At 41.0% G+C, this 19,367-nt stretch overlaps 1 protein-coding gene across 2 annotated transcripts; it reads right to left on the reverse strand.

Moving 5' to 3' along the window:
• Nucleotides 1–1,852: 1,852 nt before the first annotated feature.
• Nucleotides 1,853–3,351, reverse strand: LOC138657714 (uncharacterized). Of its 2 annotated transcripts, XM_069745404.1 has the most exons (3): nucleotides 3,235–3,337; nucleotides 2,558–2,672; nucleotides 1,853–2,359 (listed from the first exon to the last, which is right to left on the reverse strand). In XM_069745404.1, the coding sequence occupies exon 3, from the start codon at nucleotides 2,337–2,339 to the stop codon at nucleotides 2,199–2,201; it is 141 nt and encodes a 46-aa protein (XP_069601505.1). In that variant the 5' UTR covers nucleotides 2,340–2,359; nucleotides 2,558–2,672; nucleotides 3,235–3,337; the 3' UTR covers nucleotides 1,853–2,198. The 2 variants fall into 2 exon arrangements, with proteins under 2 accessions (XP_069601505.1, XP_069601504.1); XM_069745403.1 differs by lacking the exon at nucleotides 2,558–2,672 and having other exon boundaries at nucleotides 3,235–3,351.
• Between the last annotated feature and the right edge of the window lie 16,016 nt (nucleotides 3,352–19,367).

The following is a 19,367-nucleotide window of genomic DNA, read 5'->3' on the forward strand; positions in this document are numbered from 1 at the left end:
ATTCTCCCAGGGGATTTTTTGTACTTTCCTAAAAGCTTTGTGTAGCTATCTCCTATGCAGAGTGCTGCTTAACAAGGACGTCAGATGGATAGATGGCTGTTTTGTTAGTAAATGTACAGGCTGTAGGTGCAAAATTTAGGATAAACCTGCATTGCAGTGGAAACCACAATACCTGGTACCTTCAAGCTAGGCAGACCCCAAATGTCCATCATCCTTTAGCGATTTGGGCATCATTTTGCACATATTTTGCATTTGGATTACACCTTGTTTAGTAAACAAAAATAATGCCTTTTTTTGCATTTACAGTTTGCATTGGTGAAAAATGTGTAAATAATGTAGGATTACTCATATCTGCCTAATATTTTCAGTAAGGTACTTTACAATGTAGAGATAAACATCAAGTTACAATGCAGAAAATAGCAGAACTGGGCCATCATTTGTTTCATTGGTGACTGATTGATGGCAATAATATTATTTCTTTGATACAATAGTTTTTTTTCCCTAAAATCCATGTTTACCGTTGTAAAGACAATGAATGTAATGAAAAATAATACATTGGTGGAACAATGAACAAAACATGAAACAGTTCCCCATCTCCACCAATCAAAGAGGCTTCGTCCTGATTGTTTGCAATGAATGCAAACAATGTTTTCATTTATCACAGTTTTCATAAATGTTTCCCATTACGGTGTATAATTTTTCAAATCACTATCTTTTTTTGATTGACAGAAAACTCAACCTATTTGGTGATAGCCATCTTATTTAAAAAAAAAGCTATTATAAAAATCATTTTAAGATACAGGTTCTGATTTTTTTTAATTAATCCAATACAGAATTGATTGTAGTATTACATTAAATGGGTTTACTCAGAATCCTGTGGATAGGTGATAAGTGTCTGATCGCTGGGGGTTCAACTTATTTGACCCTACTGAGTAGGAATCTTGGTTATGAAAAGAACAAAGCTCCAATCAAAGTCTATAGAAATAGTGAAAACAGCAGAGCACATGTTCCAGGCTGCTCCATTCAAACGGGGGATATTGGACCAGTCTTCAGACACATAATGCTTATTTTATAGAGATGCAAAAAGTTTGATTATTGCAAAACATTTTTCATTCTAATTTTTTATTATTATAAATCATTAACTATGTGCTAGATGTAGCACTAGGTGAAATTAGCAGTTTACGGTATACTGGAGTTCAGTGTTTGCTATACAAAGGTTTTACAAGTCTTCATGTGCTTACAGGCAGCTGGAATTACTGTTCAGCCTTATGATGTGAGAAGATAGCATTTTAATGTACAGAATTAAAGCTTTTTTTTTTTTAAGGAATTGCTATAATATTAAATACTAATATGATATCACTATGTTTTCAGAACATCCAAGTCTCATATTCTTTGTTGTTTTCTGAGAATCTGACATTGGATAAAGGCTTCACTGTAGTCCGTACAATAGTATATTCTTCAACGTATTCACACCAGAACAGTGCAATATCTATAAGCCGTAAAAAAATTTTGTAACAGATATAATACCAATATAGATATAATAATATAATAGTATGACCTGTGTAAAAATGCAACAAAATTGGTTGGTAGAAGAAATTATTTTTGCCATTTCTATATAGTTGTTCTGTGACAGCATTTATATATAAAAGATATGTAATAGTAGACAGCATTATAATTCATACCTGCATAGATAACTATTGCCTTTTGTTATAATATTTATATATATATATATATATATACATATATATATATATATATATGTATATATATATATATATATATATATAAATTCCAAAAACAAAAGGTAGAGTTCTTAAGCGAAATGTTACAACGAATTATTTACTGACGCAAATTAAGGTCGGTTCAGCTTATTATTATTACTATTAATATCATACATGAAATCCAGCTCAGTCCTGAGATACTTTAACATATATGAAAGCAGTGCAGGTTTCCGAGAGTAGCAATCTCATACAGATGATGATCTCTGCTTGCATTTTACTATTCATATTAACAGTATAATGTCATTCGTGACTTTCGATAACAGTTTTCAGCCCAAGTGCAAACATAAAGCAGGTAAAATACATTTTACCCATTCAGTTAATGATGACATTAGGATTGTGCTGGGCAGGAGATAAATACAACTGGACAAATCCAAGTTTGCACAAATTCGTCACGTTGTGTTATATTCCGGCAGGGATTTATTTGAGGACTAGAAGATACGTTGTCCATCCGGCCACTAGCAGAGCCCCGATCAGCACCGTGTAACTGAACAGCACGAACGCCAGCATCTCTTTCAGCACCCGCAGATAGTGGACAGCGAATGAATCCCGGGGAACCATGATGACAGCAGAAGAAGACCCTGAAAAAAAGGAACAGTCAGAAAAATCCACATCATAATACACCGACCAGATCATTTATTGTGCCAAAGTCAGCAGACATGGGGCGATGCTCACGCCTGCTTTATCTACTCTCCTCATATATATTATATGTCATAGACTTGTAGTTTAGGTATATATATATATATGCAATTGATATTATTATATAGCTATATAATTACATAATACAGTTGAAAAAAGACGTTCATCAACTTCAAGGAGGGGGTAGGAAATGAGAGGCTTGTGTGTGGTTCTTGTGCTGATAGCAGTTTCTATGACCGGCTTGCTGGCAGTGTTCTTTGTTGTGTTGAAGGTTTATTGACATGAGAAAGCAATAAAAACAGAAAGTAAGGACATGTATATTAATTTTTAATGCTATAATTGCTACTAATGTGCTTTCCCTGCCGGGATAAGGGAGTAAACACTGCAGGAAGTTTACGCAGGAATAACTGAATTATATGGATGGATACATAGATGATTGATAAACAAGATATAATATAATATAGGATTATATTATTATATATTATACAAGTCAGTCTATCTGCAGCTCTTCTTTACCCTCATTCTATGTCTTATCGTTAGGGCACTAGGGTATATATATCTATATATTATTTGCAAGATACTGTATATTTTATGCACACAAGTATTACTATTCAAAACCTGCATGTAAAATAAAAGTAAAAAACAAAATGCAAAATGATTTCCTATTTTAGCTTTTATGTTAAAGAGCAGCAAAATAGTCAACTTAATTTTTATGCTACAGGTTCACTTTGTAGTACCAAAAAGTTATAAATGTGTCAGATACAAGAGAACTTTTGTTTCAGCAGTAATATCGCGTTTACTACGCAATGACTCTTACCTTACAGGGCGATGATAACTAACGGCTTCTTGGTAGATGCCTCCTCTCACTTGTCCCTCCTGTTGTTTTTGTGTCCTATGCTGGCAGGGGTAATGCAGTCTGATCCTCTTCCTCTACACTAATCCCACAATAATGATCTTGTATTCTGTCTGTACAGTTAATGGACTAGGTGTGGTCAGAGACCAATTACTACAGATGACATAGGCAGTTTGATCTAGAAGCTCTTTTGAAAGCCAAATCTATTTATACCCCTCAGTGGAGTTATACTTGAAAGTATATAATATATTTATGGGATATAAATATAATGATATAAACTGCAACTGAGGAAAACATAGTTTTATACTTTAATCCCTTGCACTAATATCCACTTCAGCCGCTGATGGATCTGATGGATGGCTTATGGACATTTTACCTAGTGATTTACTCTTCATTCTGCATGCTGACCGAATAATTATTCCTTTTGCAAAGCTGGGGTTACATATAAATGTTATATATTATATTTTATATTTATAGATTATGAATAACTATGAAATATTGTAAGAATATTAGTCTATGTCTACACACAGCATTTTGTTTTTCTGCAGCCAAAGCTGACTCTCTGAAAAACATGCATTTTGAAAGCAGCATTTTACAGAGTTTTCATAATTTTTTTGGGGTGCAGTTTCAATGTGTGCTTTGTCTACAGTACATGTGTAACCCTCCGTCAGGAACAACTGATCTGACAGGCGCAGCTCTTTTAGTTTCATTTCTCATCAGATTGTCAGGAAATCCCCCACCCCTCAATACCTTCCTGACTCTTGATGCTTTGTGAAGCCTAAGCACATAAGAAAGAAAATATGCGGCACTCACCCCAATTCAGCAGTGGAAAGCGTGAATTTTAATGGAAAACATAAACAGATAAAAATCCGTTACAACATCAGGTAAGCAGGAGCGTGCGGTGTTGGAGCTTGGACGACGGCCGTTTCGCACAGCAGGTGCTATCTGGACCCGTCGAAGCACCTGCTGTGCGAAATGGCCGTCGTCCAAGCTCCAACACCGCACCCTCCTGCTTACCTGATGTTGTAACGGATTTTTATCTGTTTATGTTTTCCATTAAAATTCATGCTTTCCACTGCTGAATTGGGGTGAGTGCCGCATATTTTCTTTCTTATGTGCATATACGAACTATTGGTTTTCATTTAATATGCTGAGCACCAATACCCCTTAGCAAGCGTGACGCCTAGCGCTCTGGATCCTATTTTTGTCCTGGCTTCAGAAAATAGTATCGCTCTAGTGCCGTCCTGTTCTATAGTTCTATGCGGAGTATTTGTGAAGCCTAATATCACAGTTGTATTGCAAATACTGAGGAGATATAACTGTGCTGGCTTCTCAGACACATTGTTCCCAAACCGGTCACACTATATAAGGTTGGTATTTTATGTTTTCAGTCATCACAGTTGTTAATTTAGCTTGTTTTATGTATGGATAGTGCAAAGTTTGTGGATATTTCATAGAAATAAGTAAGGTTTTCTTACAAATGAAAGTGTGCTTCTCAGGTACATTGTTTCCTAACACGTATTCTCTCTCTTGTTTCAGCAGAGAGGAAAATGTATGATTTGTCAAAAGCCCTTCATGTTGATGAAGTGAAGATGCTGTTAGATGATGATGATGATGCAGATCCCACACTGCATGAGGATTTAGGAGAAGAAAGGGAGATTGATTCTCAGGATGAGGTGGAAGCAGGGCTGGACTGGCCATCTGGCAATTCTGGCAAATGCCAGAAGGGCCTGTCTGGTTGTGGGCCACCTTGTCTTCTACGTTGTTAAAAGAATCGGTGTTCTCAAGACACCCATACTGTTAAGAGTGTTGATGGAGCACAAAGTCGGTGACTCCGTCACTTACCCCAGCAGGCCATCATTATTAGAAATATTGGTCTTGTAGTAAATCTTGCTTTCCTTCATCCAGGGTAATATTAGTAATATATCCCATCTGGTGCTTGGGAACGGCATGTGCCTGTGTGATTTCAAATGCCAGGCCTGAATTTCAGCCCCAGTCCGTACCTGGGTGGAAGTATGTGAAATTGATTCCTAAACAGAGCAAGATGGTGAGAATGATGAGGATGAAGAAGATATAGAAACATATTATATGGGAAGAGATAATAAACCAAATGGAGCAATAAGCCACCCATGCAAACTAAACGTAGGGAACCTCAAAACATTCTCACTCACCTTCCTACAGTTAAAGGAACAGCAAGGATTGCTAAAACTGCAGCTGAATTCTGGACTAGTTCATTCACAGATGACATTCTGGACTCTATTGTCACATACACAAATCCATATATAGACATTAGAAAGGACAAGTTCATCTGCGACAGAATCATCAAGCCCACAGATGAAATAGAACTGGGCTTTTTTTTATGGATTGCTATACCTTGCAGGAGCTTATAGGGCAAATTGCCAAAAGTTAGGAGGAACTTTAGTGTATAGATGGTGATGGAACAGAAACATTTGTTGAAACTGTAAGAAAAGCTATTGCCCTGGGGAGAAGGTCACTTGACGAAATGCTCCCTGGTTTTCATGGCAGATGTGCATTTCGTCAATACATTACATCAAAGCCTAGCAAATACGGAATTAAAATCTATGCCCTTGTTGATGCCAGGAAGACCTACACATGCAACTGTTATGGAAATTTGGTTTGGATAAATCTATCCCTGTGTGTGCTGCGGCCATTCCCAATTAGACTGAGCATTTTGAGCGCTCAAGAATGACACTGTACACCATTGTGACAATAACATTCCACCAATACTGATGATTTATTGTACATACATGGTTTTATAATTGCATATAGAAAGGGGGTGGTTAGGGTTGGTTAGTTAATTACCATATTGTCAAGCTCCTCTGTTATTGGCTATCTAAATATATATGGAATATTGTGATTAATGCACATATGAATTCTGATTAAGCAACTAAAATGTAGCTGTCTGCATCTAGGACAAAGTTGAGACATCTGATCATCACTTAGTACATCTGGTGCTGTTCCGCTTTTGGCTGGAAATCCCCAAACAGCCTGTCTGGCTTATATCAGTTTATGTCAGCCATTTTAAGCAATTGATTATAATGTATATATTAGCTGTGAGTATATATTTGCGATAATATAAATATACATGAATATATATAACTAGTTGAAGAGCCCGGCGTTGCCTGGGCATAGTAAATATCTGTGGTTAGTTATAGCACGTCACTTCTCTTATTTTCCCATCACGCCTCTCATTATCCCCCTCACATCTCTCATTTTCTCCCTCACACCTCTCATTTTCTCCCTCACTCCTCTCATTCCCCCCAACACTTGTCATTTCGACCTCACATCTGTCATTTTCCAATCACTACACTATTTTCCCTCACTCCTCTCATTTTGCACTCACACCTTTTCATTTTCACCTCACACCTCTCATTTTCACCTCAGTATATATATATGTCATCTCCCTTATATATAGTATATACCTGTATGTCATCTCCCCTGTATATAGTATATACCTGCTGTGTGTCATCTCCCCTGTATATAGTATATACCTGTATGTCATCTCCTCCTATATATAGTATATACCTGTATGTCATCTCCTCCTATATATAGTATATACCTGTATGTCATCTCCTCCTATATATAGTATATACCTGTATGTCATCTCCTTCTATATATAGTATATACCTGTATGTCATCTCCTCCTGTATATAGTATATACCTGTGTGTCATCTCCCCTGTATATAGTATATATCTGTGTGTCATCTCCTCCTGTATATAGTATATACCTGTATGTCATCTTCTATATATAGCATATACCTGTATGTCATCTCCTCCTGTATATAGTATATACCTGTAGGTAATCTGCTCCTGTATATAGTATATACCTGTGTGTCATCTCCTCCTGTATATAGTATATACCTGTATGTTATCTCCTCCTGTATATAGTATGTACCTGTATGTCATCTCCTCCTTTATATAGTATATACCTGTGTGTCATCTCTCCTGTATATAGTATATATCTGTGTGTCATCTCCCCTGTATATAGTATATACCTGTGTGATCTCCTGTATTAGACCTCGTTAACACGTTATTTGCTCAGTATTTTTACCTCAGTATTTGTAAGATAAATTGGCAGCCTGATAAATCCCCAGCCAACAGGAAGCCCTCCCCCTGGCAGTATATATTAGCTCACACATACACATAATAGACAGGTCATGTGACTGACAGCTGCCGTATTTCCTATATGTACATTTGTTGCTCTTGTAGTTTGTCTGCTTATTAATCAGATTTTTATTTTTGAAGGCTAATACCAGACTTGTGTGTGTTTTAGGTCGAGTTTCGTTTGTCAAGTTGTGTGTGTTGAGTTGTGTGTGGCGACATGCATGTAGCGACTTTTGTGAGATGAGTTTTGTGTGGCAACATGTGTGTAGCAACTTTTTGTGTGTCGAGTTGCATGTGACAGGTTAGTGTAGCAAGTTGTGTGCAGCAAGATTTGCGCATGGCGAGTTTTGCGCGTGGTGAGTTTTATGTCTGGTGCCTTTTGAGTATGTGCAAGTTTTGTGTGAGGCAACTTTTGCATGTGTTGCAAATTTTGTGCATGTGGCAATTTTTCCGCATGTGCAAGTTTTGCGTGTGGCGAGTTTTCCATGAGGTGAGTTTTGCACTTGTGGCGAGTTTTGCGTGAGCCTATTTTTTGCATGTGGCGAGTTTTGCGCGTGGTGAGTTTTGAGCGGCGACTTTTGTGTTTTGACTTTTATGTGGCGAGGTTGGTGTATTTGTGGTGAAACGTGTGCTGAGGGTAATATGTGTTCAAGCACGTGGTAGTGTGTGGCGCATTTTGTGTGTGTGTTCATATCCCCGTGTGTGGTGAGTATCCCATGTTGGGGTCCCACCTTAGCAACTGTACGGTATATACTCTTTGGCGCCATCGCTCTCACTCTTTAAGTCCCCCTTGTTCACATCTGGCAGCTGTCAATTTGCCTCCAACACTTTTCCTTTCACTTTTCCCCATTATGTAGATAGGGGAAAAATAGTTTGGTGAATTGGAAAGCGCGGAGTTAAAATTTCACCTCACAACATAGCCTATGACGCTCTCAGGGTCCAGACGTGTGACTGTGCAAAATTTTATGGCTGTAGCTGCGACGCCTCCAACACTTTTCATTTCAGTTTTTCCCCATTATGTAGATAGGGGCAAAATTGTTTGGTGAATTGGAAAGCGCGGGGTTAAAATTTCACCTCACAACGTAGCCTATGAAGCTCTCAGGGTCCAGACGTGTGACTGTGCAAAATTTTGTTTCTGTAGCTGCGACGCCTCCAACACTTTTCCTTTCACTTTTTTCCCCATTATGTAGATAGGGGCAAAATTGTTTGGTGAATTGGAAAGCGCGGGGTTAAAATTTCACCTCACAACGTAGCCTATGACGCTCTCAGGGTCCAGTCGTGTGACTGTGCAAAATTTTGTTGCTGTAGCTGCGACGCTTCCAACACTTTTCCTTTCACGTTTTTCCCCATTATATAGATAGGGGCAAAATTGTTTGGTGAATTGGAACGCGCGGGGTTAAAATTTCGCCTCACAACATAGCCTATGACGCTCTCGGGGTCCAGACGTGTGACTGTGCAAAATTTTGTGGCTGTAGCTGCGACGGTGCAGATGCCAATCCCGGACATACACACACACACACATACACACACATACACACATTCAGCTTTATATAGTAGATTAGATTGTGGCCCGATTCTAACGCATTGGGTATTCTAGAATATGCATGTCCCCATAGTATATGGACAATGATGATTCCAGAATTCGCGGCAGACTGTGCCCGTCGCTGATTGGTCGAGGCAACCTTTATGACATCATCGTCGCCATGGCAACCATTATGACATCATCGTCGCTGTGCCCGTTGCTGATTGGTCGAGGCAACCTTTATGACATCATCATCGCCATGGCAACCATTATGACATCATCGTCGCTGTGCCCGTCGCTGATTGGTCGAGGCAACCTTTATGACATCATCGTCGCCATGGCAACCATTATGACATCATCGTCGCTGTGCCCGTTGCTGATTGGTCGAGGCCTGGCGGCCTCGACCAATCAGAGACACGGGATGTCTACGTCCTTTATGACATCATCGTCGCTGTGCCCGTCGCTGATTGGTCGAGGCCTGGCGGCCTCGACCAATCAGAGATGCGGGATTTCTACGTCGATGCTGCGCCGGTCTCTGATTGGTCGAGGCCTGGCGGCCTCGACCAATCAGAGATCAGGGATTTCCAGGACAGACAGACAGACAGACAGACAGACGGAAAAACCCTTAGACAATTATATATATATAGATTACATAGGAGTATATATGCAAGTGAGATCTATATGATATATATTTCCATCACACACACATACATGGTTTTATAATTGCATATAGAAAGGGGGTGGTTAGTTAATTACCATGTTGTCAAGCTCCTCTGTTATTGGTTATCTAAATATATATGGAATATTGTGATTAATGCACATATGAATGCTGATTAAGCAACTAAAATGTAGCTGTCTGCATCTAGGACAAAATTGAGACATCTGATCATCACTTAGTACATCTGGTGCTGTTCTGCTTTTGGCTGGAAATCCCCAAACAGCCTGTCTGGCTTATATCAGTTTATGTCAGCCATTTTAAGCAATTGATTATAATGGATATATTAGCGGTGAGTATATATTTGCGATAATATAAATATACATGAATATATATAATTACATAGGAGTATATATGCAAGTGAGATCTATATGATATATATTTCCATCACAATCCCCCCTTAGATATCATTTGCCCTAATCCTAGCCTCCTGTCCCAAAGCGCTGCAACTCTTTTATGCTGCCAGTGAGCTGACACATGCCTAGCGCATACACCCCCCCTCCGTACAGACTTTTTGCAAATGGGCGGTCAGGAGATCTGTCCCTAACGGGGGTTCGTTGCAATCAGTCTCTTAGTCAACAGCATGTTTAGTCAGTGGTATGTATTCTTTATCAGGTAGGTAATCTATCCCATCAGGCAGGGCATCCACGATATCATTCTGGCTTGGGTGTCATCCACTGGTAGGGGAGCTTTCTTGCAATGCGATGAGTGGATCCAAGTGGGTCTTCCCTCCAGTTTTACAGAGGTTGGTGTCATCAGCAGCACTTGGAAAGGACCATCAAATCTGCGATTGAGTGGTGTTCTCCTTACAAACTTTTTCACCAACAACCAGTCTCCTGGCTTCAAGGAGTGCGTACCGGATACTGAATGTGGATCTTGCAATGAAGAAAAAACCTCGAGAATGGATATTAGCAAGTTTCTTGGTGAGTTCAATTACATATGCAGACAAAGTATCATATTGCATAGTCAGCTGCTCAGGGAAGAATACCCCTTACCTGGGACTAGACCCAAACAAAATTTCATATGGTGACAGCTTTTCTGGGCCTCTGGGAGTGTGCCTAGCACTAAATTGTGTGATCAGGAGTGTCTCATGTTATGGTTTGTTTGTCTCTTGGGCAACTTTCAACATCCTGTTCTTAAGTGTACAGTTTAGTCTTTCCACTTTCCCGCTACTCTGGGGGTGGTAGGGAGTGTGTAGGCCTAAATTGACCCTACTGCGGACCAGATTTCTCGTGTTAGATTTGCTGTGAATGCGGGTCCCTGATCACTCTCTATCACTTCTGGAACCCCATATCTGCACACCATCTCTAAGAGTAGCTTCTTTGCAGTAGTCTTCGCCGACTGGTTTCTTGCTAGGAAAGCTTCTGGCCATCCTGAGAACACGTCCACGACCACAAAGGTGTATTCGAATCCTCCACTTGGTGGCATCTGGATGTGGTCTATCTGGATCCTCTGGAAGGTGTACAGTGGTCTGGCAAGATGATATGTGGGAATCTTCTCCATTCTTCCCAGGTTGCATTTGCCGCAGGTCAGACAGCTGCTAGTGAATTTAGCTGTTAGGGTGGAGATCCCTGGAGCGAACCAGTAGGCACCTATCAGATCATTCATCTGTGTCTTTGATCTGTGTGTAGGCCCATGTGCCCATTGAACCACCATAGGGTACATGCTTCGGGGTAAACAGGGTTTGTAGTCCATTGAGTATACCCTTCCTTCTTGATGTGTTGCACCCTTCTGCATCCAACTCTCCCTCTCCTCCTTTGGAGCTTGTTCCTGCAACTTCTTAAACAGGTCCCAAGACGTCATCTTGTCTGGCGTCCTGTCCTCAGTTGCCATGTAGTAGCTGTTCGGCTCTACGACCTCTCCCATTTCTCCATATTGTCTTCCTCTGGCTGCTTCTTTGGCTGCCATGTTGTTGCCCCGTGCCTCTACTGTGTTCAGTTTTCCATGTGCTTTGACTTTTAGTACTGCCACTATTTTTGGAAGTTGGAGTGCATCCAGCAGGTTCTTGATGGCTCTATGATGCTTCACGGTTCTGTTTGCTGTGATGAAGTCCCTTGCAGCCCAGATGGGTCCAAAGTCGTGTGCTATGCCATGCGAGTACCTTGAATCAGTGTATATGTTTGCAGCTTTGCCTTCTGCCATCTGGCAGGCCTTCGTCAGCGCTATCAGTTCTGCTTCCTGGGCTGACAGACTAGGCATCAGACTTCTGGACCACAGGATCTCTTGATTGCTGGTCACTGCACATCCCATGTGGAATCTTCCTTCATCATCTGCAAATCTGTTTCCTGTTGCATGATGCTGAAGCAATCATGGTCATCCGTCCAGAGCAAATCCATATCCCTGCAGAAGGTATCATGCAAATTTTGATCAGAATTTTGATCTGAGGGTCCATATCTTTATCCCCCTTGGGAGTGGGAGTAGAGTGGACGGGTTGAGGACTGTACATCTGGAGATGGTGACATTGTCAGGTAGGAGTAGAGAGCACTGGAGGCGAAGATGCCTAGTGGTGGAGAGATGTTTTGGCTGGGTTTGGTTGAGGATTGCTGAGATGTCATGCGGAGCCAAGATTTCCAATGGATATCCAAGAATGATGTCAGCAGTCTTGTCCAGGAGGGCGTGTGCTGCAAATGCTGCTCTCATGCAGGAGGGGGCTCCCCTTGCAAAAGGATCCAGGCAAGCTGAAAAGTAGCGTAGAGGTCACTGCTTTCCCCCTCTGAAGCTGCATCAGGACTCCAGTAGCAAGGCCTTTTTCCATCAGGTAGAGATGGAATGGCTTCTCGTAGTCAGGTAGGCCTAGTGCTGGCACTGAGACTACAGAGTCTTTTAATTTATTCCTCGTCGTCAGGTAGGCCTAGTGCTGGCACTGAGACTACAGAGTCTTTTAATTTATTGAACGAGCTGAAGGCTGCATCTGTCAGGAGGAACAGGGTTACGTCGACGCAATCATACAGAGGCTGCATTAGGACTGAGGCATCAGGGATCCAGGCTCTGCAATACAAAACTAGACCAAGGAAGGCCTGTAGAGCCTTTGGAGTTGTTGGAGGAACTATCTTCTCCACTGTGGTCTTCCGGTCATCTGTCAGGTGTTTCGTCTGGTGAGCAATACAGTGTCCCTGGAACGTAACTCACTTCAGACATCACTGGACTTTGTTCTTTGAGACCTTGCAATCCTGCTCCGCCAGGTAGAGTAGGAGAGACGAGGAATGGGGTTTACACGTGTCAAAGTCAACTGCACAAAGGATTGTCCACGTATTGTAGCAGGGTTACTTCTGCATGTTCTGTGACCCAGTTGGCGAGGACTGTGGACTGTGGAGATGGGTGTGGAGAAGGAAGCGCAGGAGGAGATAGATGTGGTGGGGGAGTGAGGAAGGAGGAAAGGAGAGAAAAAGGGGGAGTGAAGACGGAGGAAAGAGGTGTGGAGAAGGAGATAGAGAGAGATAGAAATGAAGGAGAGGGGAGTGATAGAGAGGGAGTTCCTCCCCTTTTGTGCAGCCTAAGAGGCATGGTTGGAACAATGATGCCTTCTCCCTGTAGGGATGGGCGGGGGTGCACCGCATTCTGTGCAAATCTCCCTGTACAATAGATTCTGTTGAGAGCAGACTGCACATGTCTAATATCTCCCGTCCCCGTATGGGGAGGCGCTGATGGTTTAACACCTTTTTCCATCTTATATACATAAAAAATCACTTCCTGGATTGCTCACATATCTCTCTGTACCACCTAAACGATGTAAGTTTGCTGCTACTTTATACCAGGTATTAGCATTCAGCAATTTAACATCAGCTAACTTTCCTTTTCAATACGTCATTCCATTCTGCAGTCTGAAGTCTGCCATTCCTATGAATCTCACATACTGTACTTTATACCTTCTAAAATTCTTCACATACTTAACACCTTCGTGTTCAGCCACTATCTGGGGGGCTGTTTTCTCATCAGGAAGTAAAAGACTCTCCTGTTGCTTGGCCATTTTATTTCTCATGGCAAAAACAAAAATAAAAAAACAAACAAAAAGGAAAAAAAAACAACAGCAAAAACTTCAAAAAGATTGGCATATAAACAAAAAAGAAAGAAAAAACTGCAAAAAGTTGGTATGAAAAAGTTGGTGAAAAAAAGAAAAGAAAAAACTTCAAAAAAGTTGGAACAAAAAGACAAACTTAAAATTTTGATACCGAAATAAAAACTGCAAAAAGTAAAAAGACAGAAGGAAAAACTTCAAAGAGTAAAAAGTTAAAACGGCTTTTTTTAACACTTGGTCTGTGCTCAAACGCAGTCAGACACACACACTTCCCCTTTCTTATGCTGGTGTATCCAAAGTCACTAGAATCACATATCTAAAAACAAGTAGCTCACAGCAAAAATTATCGATACCACTGAGTTTAACTTCCTCAAAAATTGCTACACTGTAGCTAGCACTTATCTCAGAATATAAAAACAGAAAACAGATGTGACAGTGTGATTTACAATGGATATATCTTTGCTAACAGCAAAAGGAGAAGTGTGGAAAAGAGAAAAAAAACCTTCCCTTTACAACTGTATGCACTTAAAGCAACAGTACATGACATGAACAAAAACAGATACAGACGTTCGGGAGAAACCGATGCCCTCTTTATTATTCTGTCACACGTGCAGGCCGCTCTGGGAACAGCCAACTATCAATCGCACTGAGCATGCATATGCTCGTGCCGCCTGAGTGACAAGCACAACAAGTGGTGATCCTACCACCCTCCGGTCCGGTCGTCCTGACTGGCTCGGTGGCTATGGGAATCTGTGGTAGCCCTCTAAGCTATCAGCATCCGAGCCTGGACACCTGGGACTACCCACTTTGGGCGCCAGATGTTATGGAAATTTGGTTTGGATAAATCTATCTCTGTGGGTGCTGCGGTCATTCCCAATTAGACTGAGTATTTTGAGCGCTCAAGAATGACACTGTGCACCATTGTGACAATAACATTCCACCAATACTGATGATTTATTGTACATACATGGTTTTATAATTGCATATAGAAAGGGGGTGGTTAGGGGTGGTTAGTTAATTACCATATTGTCAAGCTCCTCTGTTATTGGTTATCTAAATATATATGGAATATTGTGATTAATGCACATATGAATGCTGATTAAGCAACTAAAATGTAGCTGTTTGCATCTAGGACAAAGTTGAGACATCTGATCATCACTTAGTACATCTGGTGCTGTTCTGCTTTTGGCTGGAAATCCTCAAACAGTCTGGCTTATATCAATTTATGTCAGCCATTTTAAGCAATTGATTATAATGTATATATTAGCTGTGAGTGTATATTTGCGTTTATATGAGTATACATGAGTATATATAATTATATAGGAGTATATACGCAAGTGAGATCTATATGATATATACAGGTCCTTCTCAAAAAATTAGCATATAGTGTTAAATTTAATTATTTACCATAATGTAATGATTACAATTAAACTTTCATATATTATAGATTCATTATCCACCAACTGAAATTTGTCAGGTCTTTTATTGTTTTAATACTGATGATTTTGGCATACAACTCCTGATAACCCAAAAAACCTGTCTCAATAAATTAGCATATCAAGAAAAGGTTCTCTAAACGACCTATTACCCTAATCTTCTGAATCAACTAATTAACTCTAAACACATGCAAAAGATACCTGAGGCTTTTATAAACTCCCTGCCTGGTTCATTACTCAAAACCCCCATCATGGGTAAGACTAGCGACCTGACAGATGTCAAGAAGGCCATCATTGACACCCTCAAGCAAGAGGGTAAGACCCAGAAAGAAATTTCTCAACAAATAGGCTGTTCCCAGAGTGCTGTATCAAGGCACCTCAATGGTAAGTCTGTTGGAAGGAAACAATGTAGCAGAAAACGCTGTACAACGAGAAGAGGAGACCGGACCCTGAGGAAGATTGTGGAGAAGGACCGATTCCAGACCTTGGGGAACCTGAGGAAGCAGTGGACTGAGTCTGGTGTGGAAACATCCAGAGCCACCTTGCACAGGCGTGTGCAGGAAATGGGCTACAGGTGCCGAAATGGGCTACAGAGAAGCAGCACTGGACTGTTGCTAAGTGGTCCCAAGTACTTTTTTCTGATGAAAGCAAATTTTGCATGTCATTCGGAAATCAAGGTGCCAGAGTCTGGAGGAAGACTGGGGAGAAGGAAATGCCAAAATGCCTGAAGTCCAGTGTCAAGTACCCACAGTCAGTGATGGTGTGGGGTGCCATGTCAGCTGCTGGTGTTGGTCCACTGTGTTTCATCAAGGGCAGGGTCAATGCAGCTAGCTATCAGGAGATTTTGGAGCACTTCATGCTTCCATCGGCTGAAATGCTTTATGGAGATGAAGATTTCATTTTTCAGCACGACCTGGCACCTGCTCACAGTGCCAAAACCACTGGTAAATGGTTTACTGACCATGGTATTACTGTGCTCAATTGGCCTGCCAACTCTCCTGACCTGAACCCCATAGAGAATCTGTGGGATATTGTGAAGAGAAAGTTGAGAGACGCAAGACCCAACACTCTGGATGAGCTTAAGGCCGCTATTGAAGCATCCTGGGCCTCCATAACATCTCAGCAGTGTCACAGGCTGATTGCCTCCATGCCACGCCGCATTGAAGCAGTCATTTCTGCCAAAGGATTCCCGACCAAGTATTGAGTGCATAACTGAACATTATTATTTGATGTTTTTTTTGTTTGTTATTAAAAAACACTTTTATTTGATTGGATGGGTGAAATATGCTAATTTATTGAGACAGGTTTTTTGGGTTATCAGGAGTTGTATGCCAAAATCATCAGTATTAAAACAATAAAAGACGTGACAAATTTCAGTTGGTGGATAATGAATCTATAATATATGAAAGTTTAATTGTAATCATTACATTATGGTAAATAATGAAATTTAACACTATATGCTAATTTTTTGAGAAGGACCTGTATTTCCATCACAAAACATTGAAATTTATGCAGGAAATAAGCCAGAAGATCCATACGGTGTAAGCAACAAACCCATTGTTTGTAAAAAGAATGGCTGAGAACTTATATGGATCGGGTCACAATATAACAGCTGACAATTGGTTTTCAAATTGTGATCTGATTGATTATCTGAAAATGCAGAATCTTTCATATGTAGGTACTGTAAGAAAAAATAAAAAAAGAATTGCCACCACAGTTTGTAAATGTGAAAGGGAGAAAACAGTACAGCAGTGTGTTTGCATTCAATAATGGAAAGGTTTTGGTTTCCTATGTACCACGCAAAAAGAAAAATGTAATTCTTGTCTCAACGCTTCATGATGATGATGTCATCAATCCTGTGTCTGCAGCACAAAAATGGAAATAATTACATTGTATAATGCAACTAGAGGGGGTGTTAATACAGCTGATCAGATGTGCTCAACTTTCAGCGTTCGCATAAACTCCAGGCGCAGGCCAATGGTCACATTTTTCACTATGTTGAATTTGAGTGGTATAAATTTGCAAGTGATTTACCTTGAAAACCAGCTTGAACCACTCTGTAGAAGAGCCTATCTGAGAAAAATTGGCCCATGAACTAGTGCTTGGAGAGCTACGCAATTTAAAAATTTAAACAGTGACATTAGGGTTGAGGTCCCTGCTCTCAAGCTTACAATCTACAAGGAAATGGGGGGGACACAATAGGTGAAAAGTGCTTGTTATTTCAGGTTTGGCAATTATAATAAATATGGACTTTCATATAAAGCTGCATGATCCGGTCATCAGCCCGTGTGTTTAAGTGCAATAGTCAAGTATCAACTGCAGTTATCGTGTGCATGGAGGGTGTGGGAAGAGAACAGGACAAAGTTAGTTTACTGAGTAGTTGATGTGGTAGGCTTGTTTGAAGAGATGGGTTTTTAAAGCGCGCTTGAATAGGTCGGGGCTAGGTATCAGTCTGATTGGGGAAGTACATTCCAGAGAGCTGGCACAGCACGAGAGAAGTCTTGGAGACAGAGGTGCGAGGTTCGGATTACAGGGGATGTTAGTCTTAGGTAATTTGTAGAATGGAGGGCACGTGTATGGCGATAGACGGAGATGAGAGAGGAGATATAAGGTGGTGCAGAACTGTGGAGAGCTTTGCGGGTGAGAGATGAGTTTATACTGGACCTTGTAGCGAATGGGTAGCCAGTGTAATGACTGGCACAAGATGGAGGCATTGGTGAAGTGGCTGGACAGAAATATGACCCTGGCTGCCGCATTCAAGATGGAATGGAGAGGAGAAAGTTTGGAAAGAGGGAGACCGATCAGTAGAGAGTTGCAGTAGTCCAGACGAGAATGAATAAGAGCGACAGTAAGAGTCTTAGCAGTTTCAAAGGTGAGAAAAGGTCGGATTTTGGAGATATTTTTAAGATGCAGGTGACAGGAGCGAGTGAGTGATCGGATATAGGGAGTAAAGGAAAGTTTGGTGTCGAATATGACCCCAAGACAGCAGGCATGCTGCTTGAGAGTTATGGTTGAACCCTCCAGGGTAATTTCGATGTTGGGTAGAGTGAGGTTAGTGGAAGGGAGAAACACAAGTAGTTCAGTTTTGGAGAGATTTAGTTTCAGATAGAGGGAGGACATGATGTTAGAGACAGCAGACAGACAATCCTTGGTATTTTGAATTAGAGTGGGGGTGATGTCAGGGGAAGAAGTGTATTATTGGGTGTCGTCAGCATAGAGATGGTACTGGAACCCAAATCTGCTGATTGTTTGTCCAATAGGGGCAGTGTATAGAGAGAAAAGGAGGGGGCCCAGGACTGAGCCCTGCGGAACCCAATAGTAAGGAGATGAGGAGAGGAAGAGGAGCCGGCAAAAGATACAGTGAAGGATCGGTCAGAGAGGTAGGAGGAGAACCAGGAGAGGGCTGTGTCCTTGAGGCCTATGGAGCGGAGCATAGTGAGAAGGAGCTGGTGATTCACAGTATCAAATGCGGCAGATAGATCCAGGAGAATCAGCAGAGAGCAATGACTTTTGGATTTAGCTGTTATTAGATCATTAGAGACTTTAGTGAGGGCATATTATAAAATATTAGGTCCCAACATCATCTTAGTGAGGTTTTGTTAGAAACTGGTATGTGCAATATGAAGTTCAGCAGCTGCTGGAGAAATATAACCCCACTGCAGAATTGATTTGTGAAGAAAAAAAAAAACATTGATATAATTTGTGAAGAAAAAAAACATTGATATAACGCCTGATCTTCAAAATAGATGTTCTGCAGTTGATGAAGTACATACACATCCATGTTCTAGACAGCGGTGTCAAACTCATTTTCACTGAGGGCCACATCTACATTATGGCTGCCATCAAAGGGCCACTTGCAGTGGCACAACTAGAGTTTGATGGGCCCTGAGGTTGTTAGCTTCAGTAATATAAACCAAGGAAAAATCATCCAGCACACTAACTGATGAGAAGGGTTAATCAGCCATGTTTAGTGCTCAGATGATTGAACAGCTGTAGAGTGGGAGGAGTCCAGAGGATAAATATCCAGCTTTCTAGAGCATGTGAGTGTGGCTGGGTCTGGAGATTCAAGCTCTGGAGTGGTGCTTTGGTTTCAAGGAAAGCTGGATGTATGAAGATTGCAGGTCTCCTGGATTGAATGTCCTTTGCTAAAGGAAAGGACATGTAAGCTGGAATCTATGCCAGGTGGGCTAACCAGCACTATTGTATGGACTTGTTACTTTATGTTTTATCTTCTGCTGGACAAAAAAAAACTATGCACACCCCTGGTGAGTGTAATGGAAGTCA

Source organism: Ranitomeya imitator, chromosome 1 (genome assembly GCF_032444005.1).
Source record: "Ranitomeya imitator isolate aRanImi1 chromosome 1, aRanImi1.pri, whole genome shotgun sequence".
In the NCBI taxonomy this organism is placed as follows: Eukaryota; Metazoa; Chordata; class Amphibia; order Anura; family Dendrobatidae; genus Ranitomeya; species Ranitomeya imitator.

Bases quoted from the DNA above. Each gene is read 5' to 3' on its own strand.
- LOC138657714 (XM_069745403.1), bottom strand. From the start codon at position 2,339: ATGGTTCCCCGGGATTCATTCGCTGTCCACTATCTGCGGGTGCTGAAA.